This window comes from Primulina eburnea, chromosome 10, assembly GCF_022965805.1.
Source record: "Primulina eburnea isolate SZY01 chromosome 10, ASM2296580v1, whole genome shotgun sequence".
NCBI lineage: Eukaryota > Viridiplantae > Streptophyta > Magnoliopsida > Lamiales > Gesneriaceae > Primulina > Primulina eburnea.
In genome coordinates, this window is record NC_133110.1 from 524987 (window position 1) to 552396 (window position 27410).

Sequence of the window (27410 nt, forward strand, 5' to 3'; positions counted from 1 at the left end):
TTGAGGAACAAAAATACAATTTCTATTGTTGTAAATAGAATGGATTAAAACGATTAATTTATGGCATAATTAGAAGATATAACATTAAAAAGCTTTGCTTGTCCACCTCATAAGGGAATCTTACCATAGTGATTATTCGATTGATATAATCAAATTATATGATGTGATATATGATTCTAGTTGTTAGGTATTTCTAATTGTCTTTTTTCCTTCTTCTTAAAAAAGAAAGTTCGCGTAAAATCTCTCAAATAAAGTTTTAAAAAAATTGGAGAGAATTTTATATTTTATTTAGGCTCAAATTTATATATAAATTTGGATCTTCAAGTATCGGAAAATTAAATTGCAAATATAAATGATCAATAATAATCTATATGCAACACTCTTTCTTGTTACTCTAAGTCACGGATCCTAAATTTGGTAATACTCCTTGTTGCCCCCCCGAACTTGGAATTCATTTGTGAGGCGTGTGATTATTGCAATAATTGATTATTCTTAACACGTCTTAACACGAATGTGTTACATACATACATACATACATGCATAATTTGGTCGAATATAGTTTGCGTAACAGTTTATATACTTCAGTCGAATATATACCATACCATTAAATTGTCTAATTTTGTATGAGATGAAATCCACAACCGTTAACTCTCGGTAAATGCAAACCCTCAAACTAACACGATAACCTGCATAACATATTGGTCAGGTAAATTATATTAGGCCAAACTATATGCGACATGCTAGCTCGAGAAGTGTTGAGATGAAGAATCGAACTCTTGATAGTTGACGAGCACACCTACTCCACCAAAATCACGAGTTTCAAAGTGTGTTTCACAATAAAGAGCTGGTAATTATTGAGATTAATTAAAGCGTATTCATATATCAATACTCCTAGCTATATTAAGGTTTTTATAGGAGATTGATTGTTAGGTCGGAAAAAATATTAATTTGATGAGTGTGTGAAATGTCATTGGGGGATCCTATTCAAACCCATGACTTATGGAGCCATATAATATGAATGGACAATTTGAAAATGACGAAGATAAATTATTGGCTCGAATCCAAATGTAATTACAATATCAAGCCGTCACTCTTTCACAAAAATCACACACGCACACTCGTCTCAATTCTGACATGTTAAGATTATTATTTCGTCGAGCACACACATAAATATTATATCTGTATATGTATCATATTATTTTAAAATCTCGTACAATATAGCCTAGCTAGATAAGGTTTTGATCACATTAAATCATACGACATGCATATCCTCAAAGAAAATCAAGTTACTGAACTATGATCAAATTTGGGTAAATTATAAATAAATACTAAACTATAGTCTCATTTATGTTTTTTTCCCTCATTCCTTAAAAGTTAGTTTAAGCTTTTCATTTTATTTTCAATGTTGCAAAATCATATTTGAGCTTTTTAATATTGGTACGTGACGTTGTTATACCTATCGAGCATGTTTTTAAAGACATATAACCTAAAAAAATATAGATATACGAGATTTTCAGCCAATATAACTTGATTATATTAAATTTATTTATTTATTTTTAATTTTTTTTATGGCTCATTATGCTTCCGAAAAATAAAATAACAATTTACATCTTTGACCGAAGTGTCTTCGGGTTGTATCCATTGGGTTTTACAGACTGCTCCTCACAGCCTAACCACACACTCGCAACATTTAATTACTGATGTAAATTCCTTCAATAGCACTTAGAAAAACCATTTTCGTTTCCCACCTCAAAGTATATAATAAAGTAGTTCAATTTGAAAATAATATATGAGAGAGACAGTAAGTTTTGGTCTTTTTATTCAAACATACACGTTATTAATACATAGTAACCTTCCTGTAGGGTAGGAGGAACTTGCTTAATTAGCTATTTATAGTAGATGAAATACAACAAATAAATTAAGAAAGAGAAATACTGCAAATTATTTGAAAGAAAACGAAGAAGTTGAATGATGTCTTCATCTTCCTTATACATTGATATTTACAGAAATCTTGGTGGATGAAATCCAGACTTCAAATCTTATGAATTATTTTGCCAGTTATTACTGACAACTTCTTGCGAGGGATGATCCCTTCGACTACTAGTTAGTGGCTTGTTTTTATGAGTGGTTGAGTTATTCATTTTCCACTATTTAGAGGAATCTTCTTTTAGTAGTTATTCATCATCCACTAATAGAGTGGTTGGATCACATGTATGTTTTATCTTTGTCGGAGAATTTTCTGCTTCTGTATGATCCTCGATGATTTTTTTTTTGTGGTTCTTCAACACTTGGGCTTGTTTCTGCATTATACTTTCAGTCAGATCTTGGCCAAAAACATTCCCTGAATTATGGCTCTTTTTGGTTTGGGCATTTTGAGCAAATGTTTTATGATCATCTTCGCACAAGAATCATGTTACAGAATTTCCGGCGATTTACTTTACTCCCTGGTAGCTTGTTATATTTAATGAATAACATAATATATTCATCTACTAAACAGATTTCATGTAATTCAATACTATATAGAGCTTAGTGTTTTTTTTTCATGCGTCTTGACTGTTAAACTAATTTATTTCTATAAATTGTACTTTAAATAAGGTAGTAATTCTTCCGGCTGTCTCACCGAGAGATTATCCGGTTAGAACTGACTAATTGGTTTACCGAAGTTACCGATCCCATAAGACCCATTTTTAAAAATTTAGTGAATCATTCTCTATTGAGTTCAAGTGTCCTTCTGTGGTTTTCATATCGGATGTCCAATCATAAATTAGATTTTATCTGTTTTTGAAATCTAGTACATCAAGGTTAATCATAACCCTATAAAGATATATAGGTTTTAAAAAAGATTTCCCATAGAGTGTTTAGTGCAAGAGAATTTGTCTTCTCCTTGATCTGGTTCACGTTGGGTGTGCTTCTCCACAAACATGAAAATCTGTTTGGGGTTATCTCGTATTTGTATTATGAGATTTCATACTTTCTCTTGGTGGTTCATTAAAATATGACCATGTTATTGTGAACTGTTCACCCCAGTTGTGTTAATTTTCAGATCTACGATCTTGAAATTTGCAAAAAATTCTGCAAGGCCTTGGAGATTATCAAGACCAATCCTTTCTATAGTTGTCACTAGATGAAATTATTCTTCGAGACATTTTTAATTAGATTGATCATTTTTTCTTCGTCGGTTGAATGTTTTGGCATCAACTTGGCCGTCTCTCTTTGGTGTAATAAGGGTCCAGTACCAAAAGATGATGATGACCTTCCTACCAAAGTCCTTTTACTAGAACTTGTTTTTTGTTCTAGAGTTTGAATTCTTGTTTGAATATCCTTTAATTTTACAAGAATTCCTTCTTGTTTTTCAAGGTTTTTTTTCACCTTGTGTGGTACATAATATAACATAATGTCATAATTCAATTTTTGGATTCTTCTAAGATCTCCAGAGAGTTTAGATGAATCTGATATTATTTCCAAGAACGTATTAGACTGAATCATAAATTTACGTTTAGATTATGATAAGTTTCACTTTACTCTTGATATCTAACATTGGTTAGATCTTCTTATTTCTAATATTTTAAGTTATTGGAATAATTTCTGCAATGCAAAAACTTGTGTGAGACGGTCTCACGGGTCGTATTTGTGAAACGGGTCTCTTATTTGGGTCACACATGAAAAAGTATTACATTACTTTTTATGATAAGAGTACTACTTTTTATTGTGAATATGGGTAGGGTTGACCCGTCTCACAGATTATAATCTGTGAGACGGGTCAACCCTACCCATATTCAAAATAAAAAGTAATACTCTTAGCATAAAAAGTAATACTTTTTCATGGATGACCCAAATAAAAAATCCATCTCATAAATACGACCCGTGAGACCGTTTCACACAAGTTTTTACCATAATTAATCTCAAATATGTGTTCAATTCTATATTATTTGAGAAAATTCTCCTCCTCAAACATTTAATTATACTGTAATAATAATTTTACATCGGTTCTAATACTATTTTTGTCCAGTTATAAAAACAATGAAATATTTGATGTTTTTGTTTGAAATTTGGGAGTTCAAACTAAGATTTTAGACGCTGAAAAATAAATATTAAATCAAAACATGGATCGAGGATTTGTATCTAATTTACTCAACAAAATTTGACTAATTAAATTATAAAAAATTCTATATATCCCGACGTGCGTGGAGGACCTATCGACGATTTGTTTTGTTTTTTTTCCCCACACTTTATGTATCTAAGTATAAATCGGGATGTAAAATTACAACGATCGAAATTTGACTGCATAAACTCCAAAACAAGAAATAGGGTACTGTTACAAAAATAATTTAACCCTAACCCATCTCACTTAATAATTTATACTATTCCTCTGTCAAAAAAAAAAAATTTATACTATTCCACTGAGTACGTACGTGAATAAAATATGTTTTTCTAAATTTGAATTTATTTTCTTCAATGTTTTTTTTGGAATGATTATTTTCTTCTATCTTAGGCTGATAAGATAGCCGTAATTAAGACTTAGGATGATGAGATGGTGTAAAAGAAATGTGGAAACTTTTGAATAATCAATTTATTTTTCCTATTAATTATTAAATATATTAAAAAATAATAAAATAAACTCGGACATATATTAAAAAAATTTAAATATAATTTTTCCAAAAGATTTAGTCACAACTCATGCCAGGTGGTGCTGATGAATTGTACCCACATTTCCGTCACATGCAAATGTTTGGACCTACGTGGATCTCTTCTCTCATTTTTCTAAAAAAAAAAACATAATTTTTTTTGAAAAATTAATGATTACAAAAACCCATGTTACAAATAATATGTGATGTATCAAAGAAAATGTAATCTTAAGAATGCAAGTATTGGTAGACCACTAATTTGACAGCCTCGTAAACGGATCCGAGTATCTAACAAACAACAAACGTTGTGGGTTGTCACTTACGTCAAGAACAAATTAAACGTCAGAGGTGTTAGAGATTTTCTGACATAAATACTCCGACGTTCAAGTCATAAAACAATTCAAATATATTCTTTGAAAATTAGATAGCTTAAGTAGGGCAAATGAGGGTGAACCCTGAAGAGTGATACTACTTCTCTATTTATAAATTTATTAGGAGTGTTTAAGAGACTTGGTCCTTTGTAGACACCATGCTTCAATAAATTTTAACCTAGAAAAATACGAAATTGAAATATGTTGACTAATTAGATCGAAATAATCAAACCATGCTTATAACACATCAATATAATATTTCTAACTATAATGATAATTAAATAATTTATTGGAAAATATTTGTACGAAAGAAGATTGTATTTGGATAGATAAATTTGATTTTAAAAGAAGATATTTAGTTTGAAGACGAAATTTGAAATCATGAATCCAAGTACAACCTAAGATAATTCACGTCAAGCGTCAATAATTAATCAGGAAAAACCACAAACGGTGACGTCATTTTCGTGCTGATATTATTATTCGAGGCTAAATACAATAATCCCTGTGTCTACAAGATGGGAATGGGACACCCAATTATTGAAATTAAATTATGTATATATTGACAAATAATATCGTTTTTGTCTTTGATCTTTGCATAATTCGGCATTTCAAACTCTCATGTCAATAGTTCTTCCAAAAATTTAATAAAATATTTAAAATATTCCTTAGTTACTTGGGAGTAAAAAATTATTAAACATTTTCAAGATATTTTAAATAATCTATATAATAGTTTTCTTGTATTTGGAATAATTGAATTCTATCATGATCATTGGCAGATTCCCATATTTTTCAAAACACCACAATTTTTAAATTATTAAGCATCCCTGAAGATAGAGATTGAACATTGTCGACCCATTGATTGAATTTGATATCGATTTTGATTAAAATTTCGAATCTGATTTAAAAAAATCATGGTGTTTCGATTTTAGTTTAGAAAAATCATGAAAATTCATAATTTTTTTAATCATAAATTCTAAAGCAATACCATCGATATAATATCTTTAAATATGGCTTTGATTAGTACATTATCTTGTGAGTTTTTTGTATTCAGAGGAATTATATAAATTTTCGATGAATTTAGGAAAATAATCAAATTTTGGTGAAAATTTCGGGTAAATTTTGAAAATTGGATATTATTTCAATATATATATTATAGAAAACCCACTGACATCATATTAATATATACCTGAATATTGTTTTCACGTACGTTATTGTATGTATATTACGAAAAAAATAAATTTTATCTTAATAAAAAAAATATAATTATAAACTCCAATTTTACAATTTAATTTTTTGTGTTGGAGTATGCTTCCTTTGCATCTAGTTCTGATTGCGTCTGATATGTCATGCAACACAAATTATGAGAAATGATTCCAAATAATTAAATATTATACTAATGTCGATAAATTGCATCAATTAAAGTGACACTCGACAGAACTAGCCAGCGATATATATAGTTAGCCAGTGATTATAATTATATTGATTAATTACGTGCATGTATGATCTAATCTAGACGATTAGACATGGTTTAATTAGGTTATAATTAATTAGGAATATCAAGGATAAATAAATGTTTTAAAACATGAGTTGTGTCTCCTTGTTTCTCATCAAAAGCATAACAAAAAATTATAAATATACTTTTGAAATCATAATTTTTGGATTTCGTCCTATAATTTGGGTTTTAGTACTACAATAAATTTGTTTTTTTCTTTTCTTTTTAGTCCTATTACATACTGTTGACGTAACACCAGGCACGTCAATATTTTCTGATATCACCTCGTTACTCCATCAAAATAGAAATAAAAACAAAAACAAGGAAAACAAAGTTATTATTCTAATAAGACCCAATATTGACAAGTAATTGGACGAAAAAGAAAATATGACATTTTACCAGAAGAATGTGAAATTTTCCCTATTTTTTGTATCCAGTGTATTTTACCCTTTCCCCATATTAATCCAAGTATCTATATAGCGACGGAGGCAAGGGGGATGGGTGAGTGCGACCATCTCCCCTCAATTTTTTTATTTTATTGACTAGAGATATAAAAATAATTATTTTTTTCACTTTCTTCTCTAATATTAGTTTTTGCTCCTCTAAATTTTTTCCCCCAACCTCATTTTCTGGCTATATCCCTAGATCTATAAATCCATAAATGCATTGAATATATACAAAAAAATTTGGTGGCTCAATCCGTTTCGATTCAAAAGTTCGGGAAAAAAAATTAGAAAGAATTCGAACATATAGATAAATTGAGAATTTTAGAATAAAGTGAGTGGATGCAGCTTCAAAAAACATAAAGGTTTCTAAATTTCTCAAATCATTTAGTAGATAATAAATCTATATGTATATATATTATAATTAAATATTGAAGATTTATGTGATCTGATTCACTGACGATAAGAAAAAAAATCCAATTATAACATTGTTTCCCAGTATCATCATGCTGGTTCTGGATTCAGGTGACTAATTAAGCTTAAACCACCTTCATTAAATAATTATATTGTTGAAGAAAATTTAATAACGTGTCGATATTTAATTTGTCTATACGCATTTGTTGTTATACAAAATGTACATAGCGATAGGTTCAAAAGGAGTATTTTGGAGGTTCTTATTTTTATTTAGACATAGGATTTAGATTTCGTTCCTTTTAAAAAAATGAACAAAATCTGTTGTCTGTGATTTATTATATTTTATTTCTATAAAATGTTTGAAAATTTTAATTTTTTTATAGTTCGTGCAAACAAAACTTGTTTGAGCAAAATATAACACGATTTATAGCAGTAATTGTAGCAGATAATTTCGTCCCTAAAAGTGTATCCAGTGATGAACATTTATCAAGTAGATTTATCACATGTGTCTTTCATTAAATTAATTTTTATTTTCAAGCACAAAAATGAAAACAAAAATTATACATACATTAGTAAAAATGTTTGGAGTTTACTTCTCTATAATTTTCAGTATGTAAATAAAATTATCACATTCTAATTTAAATTTGGAGTAGCAATAACCACCCCCCCCCCACCCCCCCACCCCCTATCGCCCACGTAAGGGTTTCTTGGTAGTTCTCCTTTTCTTGAAAGCCCCACATGAATATATACATTTAACCATTACTAAATTAGACAAGCATGATTTAAAAGCTACATTATATTTATCATTTTAATATAAATATAAATAATTAAATAAATTTCCATTTTGCCAAGCTTGTCATTAATTATCGTATCTCTTTATATATAAAGCCATAGCTCTTTCATTTAATTAATCACCACATATATAAAATTATTCTCCGAATCCTTCCCCTGTAAAGTTATACATATATTTCTTGTATCTCAAACCCTAAATTCTTGACAGGGATCCATTCGGATATTATATCTGTAAGAAAAATGGGTTTAAGAGATATCGGAGCCATGCTGCCTCCCGGTTTTAGGTTCTATCCGAGCGACGAAGAGTTGATCTGCCACTATCTTTACAAAAAGATTGCTACTGAAGAAGTTGTCAGAGAAACTTTGATGGAAATCGATCTGCATACTTGTGAGCCATGGCAGCTTCCTGGTAGGTTTCTTTTCCTACTTAACTATATATATATATAAATAATACATACATACATACATACATACATACAAGTCCGACTCGAAAATTTAGTCGGAGATTGATGTTTTTAAGGGCGATTGTTGTTTAAAAACCAAGTGTTTTGAGTTCTTTCAATTTTTATTATTTTTTATTTTTTTCTGATGATTTGGTTAGTTGCTTACGATAGTTTTTTGTCCCATCTCATCACAATTTTCTTAATTATTTGAGTTTGGTGTGTTTTTTTTCCCGATTTTGATTTAAAATAATTGATACACACAAACACGCGTTGATGTATATATACATATATATATGTTTGCGTACATGTGTGTGTGTGTATATATTATGATCCAGCTAGCTCCGTTAAGAGCACAAGTTCAAAGAATTTTATGCTTCTCATTAAAACCAAACAATGTTTCTTTAATGATTTATTACAGCACACAAAGAAGGGTGTTACATTAAATGGCTGGATAATTGAGTGCATGCATTTGCACCTGAAAATTTTAAGGTTTGCTTCATGAAAATATGTATGTATTAAATATGTTCTGATCTCTTGAGAGTACCTCGCTAATACAATTTAATTTTCGAAAATGAACAAAATTTATTGTAACTTTCGGCAAAAGTGTGACGAAATCTAGAAAGGGTCTGCAGTTTTTCGAAGAAAAAGGTATCGAACACACATTTTTTATCGTAGGTTCAGTGAATCTTGACAACGTATGCTGAGACTGGATAAGATTTTGTAACTGAACATATATATAATATATTATATTAGATGACAAAAGGCAGAGAATATTATTTCGATAGGCCTTTGAAAGTCCTGTAAAAAATAATATATAGAAAAATTAATAAAAACTAACTTTAAAAGATTGCATTTTCAGCCGATACAAATATGCACGAGCTTGATCTTTCCAGAAAATAACTTAACTAAGGAGATTTTTAAAATATTTTACAAATATAGTATTTGATCACAAGCACGCATGACTCAAATTACTGTTAACTGAAAATTTAAACATATCTACTTTATTTAAGAAATTATATATTCATAAAATTAATATTACGAGATTGCATTTGTATCGACTCTAGTTTGTGATTACAATTTACAAGAGATGACAAGAACTGTGACATAAACTTCTTACCTTATAATTATTGTGACCTCTATATATATATATTTAGTCTATATAAGTATAGAAAAAGGCTAAACAAATTTTCCATTTTATATTATAAATTTGATTTTTCAAAACTATAAGATATTAGAAAAAGTATAATGTATGCATGCTTGCCTTGAGAATCTTTGTGACTTATAACCAACTTTTTTTGTCACCTTTGCAGAAATCGTCATACAAGTTAACAATATATTGCAAGTGATGAAATATAACTAACTTATATATGGATAGTTGTATCCCCACACTTACTTCCAATACACACACACATAATATATATATATATATATATATATATATATATATATATATATATATATATATATATATATATATATATATATATATATATATATATATATATATATATATATATATATATATATTATAGAAGTGATTTGAAATTGTTAACCAAACAATATTTAATTTATGATCAAGAATAGAACTTAACTAAAACCATGAGATTAATAATTAATATTGTTTTTTTTTTAGATTTAGCAAAGTTGAATTCAAGCGAGTGGTACTTCTTTAGCTTCCGTGATCGCAAGTATGCAACTGGATATCGAACCAATCGGGCCACCACCTCAGGCTACTGGAAGGCTACCGGTAAAGATCGAACGGTGGTCGATCCTGGGACTCGAGCCGTAGTAGGCATGAGAAAGACTTTGGTTTTCTACAAGAGTAGAGCTCCTAATGGAATCAAGACTGGATGGATCATGCATGAGTTTCGTCTAGAGAACCCTCACGTGCCTCCTAAGGTTAGCAACTTAATTTCGGTTTAATTATAAAATTTTATCGTGGTCTATTGGCATGTAGGTGATTGAGTCGGGCTTATTAAATATATAAAAAAAAATCCAAATATTATAACATATTTTTTTTCCTGAAAATATAATTTAAATATAGTACTTTAATCTTTTTTATATTTAAATTTCGAATATTTATTTTGTTACTAATTTTTTGTTTAATTCATTCGACCTAATTATCGAAACATATGTTAATTTCTCTGGAGAAAGGAATAATTAAGGATAACGTGTTAAGAAATGTGAAATGAGAGAATATAATGAGGTCACTTAGGTGGCAATGCGTATTTATATAAGTTGCAAGAAACTTACTTATACTCCACGGAAACTCAAAAAATCCGATAGTCTATGTGAATTACTCTATTATAATTTGAATAAATATATATCTTTTTTTATACATACATGTAAATTTGTTTTTATTATTAATTTGAGAGTTTCAACTGCATATATGCCGCAGAGTCGAAATTTCTTAAATATAATCGATTCGTGTTGGAATTTGACAGGAAGACTGGGTATTATGCAGAGTATTTTACAAATCAAGAAGTGAAAATAGCACACAAAATGTCTATGATCCGCATCATCTCAACACATGTTGCGCTAATTTGGATGGTGGCTTCCAAAACATCATCAATTCCTTCTTCTCCAATGGCTCATCTCTTCAAAACCCTAGCACTTCGGGGGGGCCAGGCTACCACCTTGATCATCAAATGTCGCGATACAATGACTTGATCAGCGGTCCAGGGTCGTGATCCATCGAGTAGTAATACTCCTAGATGTGAAGACGATTACGGGTTCTTGTTCGACATGAATTTCGACGATGATTCGAATGGAGCAATCATTTCATAGAGTCTGTCTTGGTGATCATCGTAGTAGTTTATGAAATTGCACGTTTAAGACAATTTGGTATATGTATATGTAATGTTAGGATGCTACGATAATTTGTGAAAATATAAAATGTATGAGATGATTGTTGTAGCTAGACAGAAATGTGGGCTTGGGGTATATGTAATTATTATTATTAAAAAATATTTATTAGATCAATTTTAGTCTAAATAGTTATGAATTTGTGGGCTATGAAAATTCTGGATTGTTGTGTGCATAAATAATATATCATCATTTATTTTTTTAACACCAGTATCACTTTGTCAGATTTCTCACACTGTCTGAATTAAGTTTTTTGAATCAGTTGTATATATAGACTTCGATAATATTTCTTATTGAGTTAGATTTTAGAGTAGAGTTTTACTCAAGTTCATGAATCATGAATATGAAGCAATTATCGGTAATTGAAAAAGGAATAATCCGTCTGTACATGAAAGTACCCGTAGTCTTCAATTTCGTTATCTCCAAATGGATTAACGATGGAATTTGGATGTCGCCGTTGAATATCTTGCGACGGAATTTGTAGTTCGATCTACTCTGATATGAAACAACTTAAGTATTTAATGGACATTTGGGCTAAAAAAAACCATTTAAATGAATAAAAATGATTCATATGCATGGCGATATAATACATCTTTTTCTGTATTAATAACCTAGCTATCACGTCAAGCTGAATTTCTTGGCAGTATGCGGCGTCGATTTATTTGCTCTTTCGTTTATTTGGTTAGATTTTAATGAAGTTGTTGACAAGTTGTAATCAATAATCGAAGAAACAAAATAAAACATATGAACATATTAATGTAGAGTATGTATTTTGTGAGACGGTCTCACGAATCTTTATCTATTAGACGAGTCAACCCTATCGATATTTACAATAAAAAATAATACTCTTAGCATAAAAAGTAACATTTTTTCATGCGATATGTCTCACAAAAAATATGATCCGTGGAATCGTCTCACACAAGTTTTTTTCATTAATGTAAGTCTACATACGACGTTATTGGATAATAAACATAACCATCATTCGAAATTAATCCAGAAATTTATGTGAACTGGTCACGAATTTTACATACATACATACATACATACATACATACATACATATATATATATATAGATATATATATATATTTTATATAATATTTATATATATTCATCAATCATCATCATCATCATCATCATCCGATAAATATATGTAACCCACTCAAAAAGTAGAAACTTAGACGGCTCAAATCGACACTAAATTTGCCTAACGGGTTTTTATAATACTTCAAAACGTCATCACCAATGGCGGATATCGCAGTTAAAACTGCAGCGGTCGTGGCAACCTTTCTATTCTTTTTATTATTATTATTTGTGTTTTTTTCCTTAATGTCATATTTCTCAATTTATTATGAATTTATTAAATTGATAAACATGACATTAAATAAAAAGAACAAAAAAAAAATAGAAAGGCTCCAGAATTGTTTTCGATTGGTGGTGGATAAACACGCTTTATTTCATCCTACTCATGTGGGCATTGTCCCATGATAAGATGGATGACCAAGATTTGTCTATACATATATAGGACCTACTCTTTTTTTGAAATTGTATGTGTGGCAAGATCTTATCCGTTGAAATAAAGTGAGGGTAGTGCCCACATAGTAGGATCTCATTTATCAATAAACACCATCATCACTTACATTATTTTTGAAAAAAAGAAAAAGAAGATGATATTTTTAGATTATTATTAATAATAATAACCCTTGGCTATATAGTTAGATCTGAATCACAAATTATATTATTTCTTCTCTAATTTTGGAACCTAATTATTATCTATTTGACGTCGCTCGTATACATTTAGATTATCTCGTATACAGAAAATATATTTTGGAAAAACCGAGTACTACTCAAACTAATGAATTATTTACTATTTATAATAAACGACAATAGTTACTATCCATATGAAATAATATTATATTGGCAAAAACTTGTGTGAGACGGTCTCACGGGTATTATTTGTGAGACGGATCTCTTATTTGGGTCACCCATTAAAAAGTATCACTTTTTTATGCAAGAGTATTAATTTTTTAGTGTGATATAGGTAGAGATGACCCGTCCTCACAATTATATCAGTGAGACGGTCTCACATGAGACTCACTCTATTGTATTAATACTATACAAATAAAATAATTTAGCTAATATAGTTCCTTAAATCAATTTTGTATTCACAGTAAGATATTCGATATTGTTTTAGAAAAATATAAGTTTTTTCAAAAAAAATTATGAACTAATTTTTATAAGAAAATTCTGAAGTGTTTTTTTTTTTGTTAAAAATGAAAATAATTTTTTTGATGTGACGTTTTGTTATCTATTTATATAAATATAATAAGATAATTATTGTTTGAATATTTAATTATTCAAATGAAAATAAAAAACTAGATATTATTATCTGAAATATTTTGCCGAATCGTTTTTTTTAATGTTTTAAGGGGGCTAAATGCTATTTCTCCCTGATCATTTATCTGATTAATTTTTAGGGATTATTTCTAATTAAATCTTCGATCTCCGTTACTGGCTGCTCATTTTTGTTTGACGGTTCGACTTTCTTCCGTTCCTATTTCCGTTGTGGTTCTTACTTTGGCGATTATGAAATGTGTGCTTTTTTCACATTACCGATTGTATGTTTATCATAAAGGAGTGTATTATTAGATCGGTATAATTATGAGCTTATTAATTCTCTGTTTTGGTGATAACCAATTGTTTGACAGCTCAATGCTGTGGGTCTGTGTTGCTATTTCTTGAGGAATTTGATTTTATTGGGTTCTTGCGTGGAGAAGCTGGAAATGGAAATTTGTTTTACTTTATGTTCAAGTTCGTTGCCTAGTTATTGTATGGTTTTTGGGTTCTTAGAAGTAGTTTATTAGGTTATTAGCCGGAATACTTGCAGAATTGTATACATCTTTTTGGAACTGTAGAGAGTCATTGCTGGAGTGAGGGAATATTTTGATAGGTTAATTGAACACCGAAAGTATGTTGTATAAATCATGAAATTGCATAATTTGATATCTTTTTCTCACCCGACATTTATCAGAGAGCATATTTATCAATTTTAGAGAATTGTGAGTATTAAACGGTTAGTGATGAGTGATGGGTATGACTAGATGTCTCTTGATATTAATTCTACCTGCTAGATTTTGTGTTTGTCTTCTTTTCGATTTTATTCAGTATCCTTTGACTTGGGATGCTTATTCTTCTGTATGCTTCCTGTATTTCCCTTTCCTAGATTTATGTCGCTAATATTCATACATAATATGGATATGAAGCGAATGTGATTTTTCCCAGCGGACGATTAGGTCAATTGGTGCTAATGCCGGATCATTTTTAAGTAGATACTGTTTCTGGGTTACATATTTGTGTTGATAAACTTGTGGATTGAATGTCGTTAATGTATATTTCATTTCTTTACAGAATTGATGGGGACAAAGCGCTCAAATGCAATCTCTTAGAAATGGCAGTGAAGAAAAATTATCTGTTCCACCTGGATTCGTGTCTCTAACATCCTTGACATTGAAGAGGACAGCAAATGGTAGTGAGGAGGCTACTGATGATATGGCCACTGAAAGAATCGATCCACTTAGCAAACACGCCATCAAAAAGTTCAAGACCTCATTCTGTCAGAGACCATGGATACTTCATAATCAATTTGATTGTGCTTTGCAAAATGATAACCTTGAAGAGACTGAAGTTGACACGGTCTTCTCATCTTTCGGATGTTATTTTTACGAACCCTTTCTTTGAATTTGCACCTGTATAGTTCTTTCTTTACCTTCCATGTGCGGCATTTGGTTTTTCTTTTAAATATTTAGGCATGAGCTCACTAAATTGGTTTGCCAAGTTAGATGGTGAACCAAGTAATTGAACCATGTAAAACATGGGGGAATCAGTTTAGTATGGAGGAAATCTGAACATAATCTCAGAAAAATCTTAAGAAACTAATAAGATCAATGGTTTGTTCTTGATTTTTCAAGTGGAGAAAAGCTTTAGTTTCATTTGGAGAATAAAGAAAATAACTTCTGAGGATTTTCTCACAATGAAATTTGTAATCAGTATATTAATCTTGATTTTGGATATGCTCCTTTTGCATGGACGGCTATTTGCCAGCTAGGTGATATAACTGTTTTGGCTTTGGTATCTGCTATTAGCTAAGATGCTGGGGCACTCGGAAAACTAGTATTTCATGTGTATGACACTAAGTCACAACATGACAGTCTTGGAAACTTCTTGGTTTCATGCTGGAACTCTAAAACATGCTCAGAAAGTCGTTAAAAGATAAAATAAAGATGTACCTTTAGCATGGCCATGACATAACGAGCAGTGTTTGATAAACTTGGAGACAAGTTATGTGATTAGTTAGACATTGAATGGATTAATAGCATGGTGGATTCTATTATGGGGTTGATATTAATATCTGTTGTTGAATTTAGCTTATTGATGTTTGTTAATCTCAAATTACTCTTTACTGAGTAGTTTGATGTAATTTTATAATCATTCGCAAGTCACCGTGGGCTAGCTAATTCTGGTTTTGATTTATCCCAATGTTTGCAACCTACGTGGAATTGACATATGGAGAATGTTTACCATCTAGTAGTCATGGATTAACAGAAACACGTTTAGCCACTCCAGCATTTATTGTTGTCTGTTTTTTACTTTTTGTGTATTTGTGTGTGCGTGCGTGCGCTTTTTTATGGGTGGAGTTTCGACCATGTTGGATAATTTCCTCTGACGGATGATATTGAAGCTTTCTTTCCCAGGATCACTCATTGAGAGTTAGCCTTCCAAAAGGAGTGTTCCGGGGATGTTCAAGTTGTCATGATTGTTTAAAGGTTGGTTCAGTTCCTTATTTACATATTTTCAGAATTAATTTTTTTATGGCATCGATTTTCTGTATATGGACTTTCTTAAAAAGATTCTGATAGGTCACTGCTAGGTGGCATCCCAAAGAGTCATGCTTGCCTGTGCTTGACGATGCTCCTGTATTCCATCCCACCGAAGAGGTATTCTACACATTAGATATATCCTGAAGCTTTTTGTCATTCCAATTTTGTATTATTATTATCTAGAAATGATTTAACTAGTGCTGTTGCGTATCCGTATGACCTTATACAAGGAGTTCAAGGACCCTATGAAATATATTTCCAAAATACGCGTAAGAGCCGAGAAGTATGGAATATGCCGCATTGTTTCTCCTTCTTCTTGGCGACCTCCATGCCTTCTTGAAGATATCCAGACATGGAAAAAAGCAACTTTCAATACTCGTATTCAGAAGATTGATGGGCTTAAAAATTTCTATGCAAAGAGAAAACTATCCAGAACTACGAAGAAATTGGAAGATAAAAGGCTAAAAGTTTCAGTAAGAGCGGAGCATGAGTCTCTTAACGGAAGGGCTGAGCTCAAGCAAGCTAACTGTGTTGCTGTCAGATCTGATTTTGAATCTGGGCCAGAACACACCTTGCAAAGCTTTAAGAAGTATGCTGATGATTTCAAGAATCAGTACTTTTGCAAGAACGACGAAGTTACAGATTCGGATGTAAACTTGAATGCTGGCCATAAAAATCAGGGACCATTAATTGCAAGATTGGAGGGTGAATATTGGCGAATCATTGAGAATCCCACTGAGGAAATTGAGGTATCTCACCGAAAGTGTCATATTTAACCAATGTAAATAAATTATTACCATCAGCTTGCTTCAAAATGTGACTTTAATTTGTAAAGGTGCTTTATGGTACTGATATGGAAAGTCGAGCCTTGGGGAGTGGATTTCCAATAAAAAGCATGTTTAGAAAATAAAGTTGAACATTCTGAATATGCGGAATCAGCCTGGAACTTGCATAATGTCCCAAAGCTCTCTAGCTCTCTGCTTCCATTCGGATGTGATAGTACCTCTGCCATTTTAGTTCCTCAGCTGTTTGTTGGAATGTGCTTTACATCACAGTGTTGGGTAAGACTTAGATAGCTCTCAACATCCTTTCTGAAACCAGTCATGTGGTGTTTGTCCTTTTCAGATTGGTTTTGCTGTCTCTTTTCCTTAGTTTTATTGTCATGATTTAACCTGTTTTCCTGTCGGAATGTCGGAAATAGAGAAATGAGGACCACCATCTCTATTCTCTATGTTACTTGCACTTGGGCGACCCTAAAGTATGGTACAGTATTCCAGGAAGATATTGCTGCAAGTATGTCGAAGTTGCGAAAAAACTATGTCCGGAATTGTCAGAACATCCTTCAATTCACGAACTTGTGAGTAACATTATTATTTTATCAACATTACTCAATTTTTTGGAGGTATGGTACAATATTCTTTTATCAATGGAGATTATTATGCTATGGAATTCACTTGGTAATTTCGCTGTGAATCAGTGAATGGACTGTTCTCTGCGTCTATGGGTATCACACATTTTTGTAATATTGGAGCTTATGACATTCATTTGGTTGATATAAAAAATTTCTTTTTTCCAGTTTAACACTCCCTTACCGAATGTAGTTCACGTTTCTGCTGAGGTTACTTCATTCACGACCACTTAGGTGAAGTCCAATATTTTTTGGTTTACTGCATGACTTTTCTGTGTTTGTACAGGCATATCAGCTTTCCCCCTCGATGCTAAAGTCTGAAGGAATACCTGTGTACCGTTGTGTGCAGAACCCACGTGAGTTTATACTCATCTTTCCTGGAGCATATCATACAGAATTTGATTGTGGCTTCAACTGTTCAGAATCAGTCTGTTTTGCTCCTTTCGACTGGTTACCTCATGGCTTGAACACAGTAGAACAGTATAATGATTTCTGTCGAAAGAGTTCAATTTCTTATGATCGACTGTTGATTGGAGCAGCCATAGAAGCTGTGACTGCACAGTGGGAAACCTTAGCAATAAGAAATGATTCTGTGGGTAATCATCTGTGGAAAAGTGTTTGCGGGAAGGACGGGCTCTTAACAAAAGCACTTAAGGTATGTCTTTGATATGATGATTCTGCTAACGATGAAATCTCGTGAAGCTAACAAAAGCACTTAGATATGTCACTGATATGATGATTCTGTTAATGATGAAATCTTTTGAAGCACCTTACTTGTATTTCTTACATATGTAGGAGGTCTTGTATACATATTTAAGTCACGTGAGTCAAGTATTGAAACATGTCTCAGTTTCTAAAAGTGAACTGGTTTTTGGTTGTCAGAACTTAAAAACTGGGATACATAGATAATATAAATTGGAATTACCTGGGTGATGAATTTTGAACCCTTCATTGCAAGTTTTGAAACCTGTACTATTAGTTTCTGGGCTTTTTTGGTTTCAAGATGACAAAGCCCCCATTAGCTTCTGCTAGTTGCACTGCTGGTTTGGACAGACCAATTGCCATTTTGGATCGTGGTAACATTTTTAGATTCAATCTATTTAAGTTTAAAATTGAACTTTTTAACTTCTAAATTTTGTATATATGTTACCATTTCGCTTTATCATCGCTGCTGGACATTTGTTCATTGGCCTATAAAATTGAATGCGCTTGTATGTGTTTTTCCTTATTCAACTTCTGAACTAATCTAATGTTGTGGTGGGTTGTGAAAATTATTCTGAATTACGTATTTTTACTTGTTTAGTTTCGTGTTCAACTTGAAAGCATTAGGAGGAAACACATAAGCAATCCATCTCAATCAAGGGTGCTAGATGAAGCTGATACTGGCACGAAAAAGGAGTGCAGCATATGCTTGTGTGATTTATACCTTTCTGCTACATGCTGTTCATGTTCTCCCGATATATATACATGTCTTCGGCATGCAAAGCAGCTATGTTATTGTACTTCCTGGGCAGATAAAATTTTCCTCTTTCGATATGAAATTGCATCGTTGAAGTCCCTCGTTGAAGCACTTGAAGGAAATCTGAGAGCAATCCATATCTGGGGGAAAAAGAAAATTCAACCAATTCCAGATTCATGTGCTGTGAAAAATTCTTTACATCAACCAGATTCAGGTCATAAGCGTCCTGCAGCAACATCCATGTCTCCATGTCCTGTTTCCAGTGGGCAAGACACTTTGCAACACTCAAATCCAGGTACAACCATACTACCCTCTGGTAGAGGAACTTTGGTAAAATCATCTGTTGTTCCACCTGACATCGTTGTCCTTAGTGACGATGAGGATGAAAAGCATTGATTATACGGTGTTTTGCAAATCAAGTCGTCGATAATTTTATCAAAAATATATGTTTTGTAGGTGATGCATATTTTTGTTGTATAAGATAAGCAAAACCAAATCTTTGTGTATATTTGAGCGGTGACGAAATCCCATTGTTTCTTTTCTCTGCAAGTTGCAAGATGGCATGACTATTTTATAATCTTCAAGATTTTTGTTTTTTTTAATTTTTTATTATTAAAATATAAAAAAAATAAGAGAATATAAATAGGGATGTGATCGAGTCGAGCCGAGTCGAACTCTTGAATATTTGAGCTTGGTTTGTTTATAATCGAGCCGATCTTGAGCTTTATTTAACGAATATATGCATGGCTCACGAGCTTATTCAAGTTTTTATCGAATCTAAACAAGCTTAATAAATATGAATTATACATTTAAATTTTTATTAAATTAATTAAAAAGTAAATTATATATTGAAAGAAAATATATTATTTTTTTATTAAAATTTGTAAATTTATTATAATAAATAAATTTAATAGATTTTTCAATATATTTCATAAATAATATGCAAAATCAATAAATCAAATATCAAAACTATTATTTTTTTCATTTAAAAGATTATTCATGAACTTATCAACGAACATGTTCACGAGCTAACGAGCCGAATACTGTAAAGCTTGAATTTGGTTTGTTTATCTTAACGAGCTTCGAATAGCTCACAAAAGGTTTGGTTCGTTTACATCCTTAAATATAAAGAATAAGAAACTCAAAATAATATGTTAGGTTCAATTCACGGTTCATAGGTTCAATCCCGATTCTATATGAACCGTGAATTGAAATTGAAATCACTCTCTCAAAAATATGATATTATAACTATTGGATCCAAAATCAGAAACTGGAATTGCGCATTTGTTTTGTCAATTCCGATGCTTAGAAATAAGAAACTCTGATAAATAAATAAAAACGTGTAAAGATATTTAATTAGTTAATCTATTTTATTTATACAAATTAAATTTAATCTCTATTCCTATTTTTTGAGTTCAAAAATTAAATAATCGTATAATATAAAATTGTTAAATAACTAAATCTAATTTAGTTTGGAGTACGTCTCTTGTGAGACGGTCTCACAAATCTTTATCTGTGAGACGGGTCAACTCTACCGATATTCACAATAAAAAGTAATACTCTTAGCATAAAAAGTAATATTTTTTCATAGATGACCCAAATAAAAGATCTGTCTCACAAAATATGCTCGTAATTATGAGACGGTCTACACACAAATTTTTGCTCCTAATATTTGTGAGATTAAAAGCTCCTTAATTTTAGTGTACATAAATAAGTTGTCAAATAAGAAGCCTAGTCCTTAGTCCTTACTCACCCAAAGCAAGCCTCAAAAGCCGCGTAAATCAGAGAGGACTCAATGATTATTCATTAGCCGGAACTAGAAAGTGAGAGTAGGATGACAAATTTTCTCCCAACCCGTCGGATAATTCAATATCTGACTCGAATAGAAATTTCTTAGCATATTTGATTTGCTGGTATTGTTTCTGCTCTCTGAATTCTTCATCTTCAAAGATTTTAGCAGAACAAGAAATAACGGCTCAAAACAGAACAGAAGGGTGATCGACTTGAGGTTACTAAAAAAGATGTAAGAAAACATTCGTTATTCAACTTGGAGGATTTGGCCTGTTTACTTTAGGTGATGCTTCGATGAAAATTATTAATTTAACTCAATGGCATAGACTATTTTCTAAAAGTGCAGGTTGTCACTCAAAAGGGTGGACTACAGGGGACGGAGAAAATCTGAAATTTTCTTCAAGCAACTATGCCACTATTTCTTGGCTCTCACATAAAAATGCAGGTATCTTGAAATCAATCATGAATTACCATAGTTGAACTCACACATTCTTTTTAACGCATACATATATACAAATGTCTGTACAAACTTCTGCAGTAACAAAGCGAACCACAACTTAAAACCTCAACCATCATCATCTCATTGCAACAAATAAAAAATTCCCGATGAGAATGGACTTCTCAAAACCTGCCTCCTGCATAAATTTACCTGTAATCACATCACGAGACAACAATAAAAAAAATCACCAACAAATTGATATTGTTTATGTTTCCTTTCTTGATCTGCCCCTAGCCATGGTACTCTCACGTTGGTTCCGAAAATGGCTAAGCAGCTGTTGCGCCTGCTTCAAAATAACGAAAATGATCAAAAGACTATACAACTTAGCACTGGACACGAGATAAATGGAGGATATGCACCTTTTCTCTGGCTCTAGGAGTGCCTGATTGAGTCAAAGCAACGAGAGGCGGAACCGCACCTTCTTGCAAAACAATCCGACAATATTTGGGGCTATTAATGCACAGCTGCATCAGCACAGAGGCAGCATTCTCCTTTCCTCTTTGAGATCCCATATCGACAATCTCCACAAGAAGAGGTATGCCACCTTCTCGAGCGATGGCTGAGCATCCTTCTGCTATAGTCGACAAATTAGCAAGAAGAGCAACAGCTTTATCCACCATTTCTGTTGAAGGGTCCATCAATACAACCAAATGTTTCACAGCAGTTTGCTTGAACGATACGAGCCTTGTTTTCGTGAAATATAGATAGGTTAAACAAGGCTGTTGCGGCATCTTTCTTCCCTCTGACAGTACCTGATCCTAAAAGATCAACCAAAGCTCGAATTGCGCTTGACCGACCAATTTTGATCCTATACTCATCTAACAGCGAGAGGCTAAAGAGAGCAGCAGCAGCATTTTCCTTCGCTACCGGGTTTCCATTTTTCAAAACATGGATGAATGGTTCTAGAGCACCTTCTTCCGCAATCTTAGCCTTCAAATTCTCGTTAATTGACAAATTTAGTAGAGCTGTGACGGCATGTTCTTGAGCAAGGTTCATATCAGAGTGTAACAGGGCGATTAATGGGGCAATAGCACCACATTGGACTATAATGAAGCGATTTTCCACATTGTACTTCGCAAGAAACCGTAATTCTCCCGCAGCTGCAGTTTGCAGTTCAGTTGATTCGCTCTTCAAGTCTTTGATTAGTTTTTCAACATGGGAAGTAGTTGTCAAATCATTGGACCCCGAGGTGGATGAGAATGAAAGAGTTCTAAATGAGTTATGATTTCTATTTGTTGCCATTTCATCCATTGCTTTGGCGCTGTGATATTGTTTTCCACTAAAAGAAGAAACCCCAGAAATTTTATTTGAAAAAGAGAAAGAGGGATAAGAAGATGTTACATCGCCAGATCTATCACTTACACCATCTTGCTTGCTTGATATCCTGGAAATTTCAGATGACCCTGTGGGGAGAGATTCAACGCTGGAAATGGCACTTGATGTTGACTCACTCCTGCTATGTACATAAGAATGTTCGGGGGGTGATCGATCAAATTTATCAGCCTCCTTTATACAAACACCATTACCATCTACATCAAGCCCATTGGAAACCCCAATCTTTTTCTCCTCAAAACCAGAAGAGGATATTGAAGTTGAACATGGGAGATCATCTTCTTGGCTAATCCGTTCAGGAAAAATTCCAACCGAGAGGATATCTGAAGGGTTTCTGGAAAGTTTAACTTTGTTTTCCCTGCACCAGTTTTCTATAAGAGCTTTAACTGTATAATTGGGAATGAGACTGTTGTGTGAGAGTTTGTGCCGAGTTTTGGGGCAAGTCACAAGTCCATGATCCAGCCATTTTTGAATGGCCACACGGTCATAAGTTTGGCCAGAAGACACAATCACAGGATCTGACATGAGTTCCAAAGATAATGGACATCGAAAATATGAAGGGATCCGAATGCCATTAATGGCCGGAGTATTCTCAAGCTTAGCCACCGTAAAATCGTGAATTTGATTCATAAGATCAACAGCTAGAGAGATGTCATCTAAGTTCCTGTTTGTTCTATTGTCTTCAGCTTTCTGCCTTTCCTTTTCCAATGCAATATGTTCACTCAAGAGTTCTTGATTTGATCTCAAGTTGAGGGACTCGACAACCACAGTAAGATGCTTGGAATCAAAATTTTTCCCCTCGATTTGACGTTTAAAAATCTCTTCTATATCTTGTGACAATTTTCCAAGATTCAGATTTTGAGATTCCTGCATACAGAACTGGAACAAGAATCTAAAATTACATATTCCTTCAGTATTATTGGATGTCACCCACCTAATATTATCGTTGTGCAGTGAATTAAAACACTCCATTTGCACGACTAGTGAGTACCAAAAAATGGAAAGTTAACCCGGATCATTACCTGAGCACGAGACAGACTCAAAGTGGTTGGTGATGATTCAGATAGTTTACATAGAAGACAAGAAAGCTTGACCGAGGAATTCTGAATTCTGATGAACAAAGGCTTACATTCTATCACCTGTAAATTATTTATTAGGAAAACAAGAAAAAGAATTTGTCAGCCAGCGCACATAGGTTTTGAAAATTTTAAGGCATTATAAAATTTTGAAGTATGCGAGATTGGTGTTATATATTTGACGCACCGTCCATCACTGGGTTGAGAGAGGAGGAATGAACATTTAGTAATTAGAGTATATCCTTTTCGCAATGTGAATATGTAAGGGCCAGAATTTTTCGATACAAGTGAAGCAATTAGAAAAATCTAAGTCAACCAGCAGAAATCAATCATTTACGGCGTAACTGTAACAGTCGGTTTATGATCAGTTGGAAGCTCAACAAGCTCGACGAGGAAAACTTTACACATTAAGCAGTCAGGACGTGGTGATGTCCAAAAAAATTTAGCGTTGGGAAGTGAGAACAGAGCAGCCAGGAGCTCACAATTACCAGAGCAACAGACCATGTTCAGCACTCAAAAACTAAGCAATCCCAACGCGGCAATCTGAGCATGAGAACAGTTATAGAAGCTTGCAATAAGGAATAAGTAGATCTCAATTTCAACATGCAAGACATGAGAAATGCTAAAGCAGATCCGAGTACTCATAAATGCTTAATAAGCAATATAAATTGTGGAGATAATTTGAAGATGCGATGACATTCTAATGTAAGAGGTCTAGCTTGCGAGGGTGGCCGAGTATCTCACAGAATGATATTAAAGACAATTATTGGCAGAAAAAACTGAAAATCAAGTGCTATGTCGGACAAAGTGGTAACACGCAGGGAGTTGCCTCTTAAACCTATAGAATAAAGTGCTATACGCACAGCTTGAACATGAAGGAGACACCTCTTGAATCCCAAGATTAGTGAGTCGAGATGCTATATCGCAGTGAAACACCGGGTTCTAAAATTAGCGTGATTACAACACCCCATCTCATATCTATCATAAAGCTACATAATGACTATTATAACTGCTCGGATTAATAATTTTTTCTGGATAGAGAAATGATACATATTAGTTGCTAGCAAAATACATTGTGTAGAACTTCACTTGTGTGGACCTGTGGGCCCAAGGCATGGAAAAATTAATGCTAGTCCACGAAAGGATGCGAGTCCGAAAAAATTCCAGAACAAACTTATATGCGGACGGAAGCAAGGAAACAGCAGAGCCAAGTGAAGTTACTCACACACAGAATCTTGCTTGTTTTGGTAGACCATTTTTCAAGGAATATTCTAGCCTCATTCACTGCAAAGTCAAGCTCTTCACACTCTTTAGACAGAGCTTCATCCAACGGCAGTCTACAATCAGCAACACCATCAAGTACAGCTTTCAAATGCTTCAAGAAAGATACTATATTTTGGTATTCCTTCTCAACCGGCATTGCCTTTGACATGCAGCATGTTACCAGATGAATGAATCGAGAAATACTATTGACAAGGCTTCGTAACAATGTTAAATCCATTCACCTGTGTAAATAATGTTACAGATAAAATTAAACAATGGGACATGAAAAACGACAAGGATAAGCACTTGTATGATTTACAAACTAATAAACACGTTCTGGAGGGGAAAGAAAGAGACGGTTCAATTCGAGGCATGGTTTCAAGCACAACAAACTTAATTACACTCATTCAAGGTATTGATTCTTTGAATATATAGATGATTTCATGATAAGGAGTTCACTTCTGTTATAACTCATCAAATCATATATGCAGTACTTACATCAAGTTATGAGAAAGTATAAGAGACAATGCAAGAAATTTAATATCATAGAACATCAGAAAACAAAACAGGAGTAATTAAATAGATACTAGGACAAAAGATAATAAAATTAGCATGAAACAGCCATCGAAGTCCTGATATCTCTAGTCAAAGCATAGAGTGGGGCTAAAAAATATTTTTAGTATTAAAAAATAGCAATATCAGGATCAAACAGAAAAAAGAACTAAACTTATCACAACTAAAACTTTGAGAAAGAATAAGTTCAGGTCAAAATGCACAGAGAGGATCTTCCACATCAATCGTCTCTCTCAATCATCAACCAAAAAGATAGAACACGTATCTTAAGTATCTCGACCAAAAATCCGGAACCTTGGAAGAACTTTATCAACATGAAACATCAAAATTGGTGGTAGAATACAAGAAATTCTCACATACAAATCTTCAACAATCCAAGAGGTTGATAATTGCTTATCAGAAAAGTACGACATACATCCATGCAAAGGGGTAAAATCAAGCAGCCTCCTTGACAAATTAACTGACAAAAAGATAAGAAAATGACCATAAAAGTGAAATGATGCACACATAATCTGATAAACATCAGGGCAAAAATTACCATCTATGGCACTACATGTTTTTTTTAAAATGTTAAACTACAGAATTTACACTTATATTTCCAGTTTCCACAAACTTTAACTCAAAACAGAATCAATGTATTTTCATGAGCAAAAATATAAACTTTGCCCCAAAATACACTAGCTTGCAGCTGAACTCGAAGGCGACTGACGAAATCACCGAACTTTTCCAGAACCACTCGGTCAATCCAAAACCCAACAATTTATCTGATACCCATGGTCAGAACCCCATTACACCCCAGTTCTTCTTCTAAATTAATACCAACATACTAAAAATCCAAGAATGGGTGGAAAAACTACCTCTGAAAGTGTGTTGGAAAGCAAGAAGACAGTACAGCTGAGACAAGAACCACAAAACAGATCTAGACGAATTCCAACGAACAACCGATCAGGCCTCAAAACGGAAACCCCTGTGCCTGATCAATCAACTTCACAAAATCAGCAGGAAAATCGCATGAAAAACAACCCCTTTCGATCTAGACCAGTAATTCCTGCCACCCATCTCACTTCATTTCTGGAAAGAATAGAAGGCTGGGTACACCAAGAAAAAGTAAAAGTGGGGAAAAGGAAGAAGAAAACAGGGCGGTTGAATTCCTGGGTCCCCTACATATCTGCAAATCTGCTGGTTGTGGGGATGAAAAAATTAATGAGATGATTAATTAATTATTACATCATTGTCATTATTATTAGATAATTATGAAGGATTAGAAATGGAGAAGATCAGGAGAATATTTAATCATCGTCAACACCCAAAACAAAAAAAAAATGGGAAGATTTTTTTAATAAACAGGCGAAGAGAATGACAAGATTTTGAGCAATTATTGTTCCGACACGACAAATTTTCATTCGCAGAAAAAGAAGTCATTGGTGTTTCCAGTTGCAAATTGTACGAGGAAGTGGCAGAGGGAGTCATTTGCATCCACATACCTAGCTAGCTAGACTAGTTGCATTTACTGTTTATATATGTGTGTGTATGTATATATATATATAGAACCCTTCTACAATTTAAATATAATATGAACAAATAAATGTAGGCAAAAATTTGTGTGAAACGGTCTCACTAGTAGTATTTTATGAGACAGAGATCTTATTTGGTCATCCATGAAAAAATATTACTTTTTATTATGAAT

At 32.7% G+C, this 27410-nt stretch overlaps 3 protein-coding genes across 3 annotated transcripts; 2 read left to right on the forward strand and 1 right to left on the reverse strand.

The window, feature by feature from the left end:
• The first annotated feature begins 8262 nt into the window (after positions 1-8262).
• Positions 8263-11608, forward strand: LOC140803764 (protein CUP-SHAPED COTYLEDON 3-like). The gene is made up of 3 exons (XM_073159647.1): positions 8263-8546; positions 10214-10479; positions 11025-11608. The coding sequence occupies exons 1-3, from the start codon at positions 8378-8380 to the stop codon at positions 11268-11270; spliced, it is 681 nt and encodes a 226-aa protein (XP_073015748.1). The 5' UTR covers positions 8263-8377; the 3' UTR covers positions 11271-11608.
• Positions 11609-14237: 2629 nt separating this feature from the next.
• LOC140804027 (putative lysine-specific demethylase JMJ16) lies at positions 14238-19731 on the forward strand. Its single transcript, XM_073159890.1, is given in 10 exon segments — positions 14238-14256; positions 14854-15138; positions 16197-16268; positions 16362-16439; positions 16553-17071; positions 17158-17213; positions 17215-17383; positions 17524-17679; positions 18017-18385; positions 19034-19731. Coding segments are annotated over 9 exon segments (2232 nt in total). The 5' UTR covers positions 14238-14256; positions 14854-14877; the 3' UTR covers positions 19586-19731.
• A 1725-nt stretch (positions 19732-21456) lies between these two features.
• LOC140804028 (U-box domain-containing protein 3-like) lies at positions 21457-27161 on the reverse strand. Its single transcript, XM_073159891.1, is given in 6 exon segments — positions 21457-21762; positions 21839-22141; positions 22143-23690; positions 23834-23950; positions 25113-25392; positions 26581-27161. Coding segments are annotated over 5 exon segments (2322 nt in total). The 5' UTR covers positions 25389-25392; positions 26581-27161; the 3' UTR covers positions 21457-21684.
• Between the last annotated feature and the right edge of the window lie 249 nt (positions 27162-27410).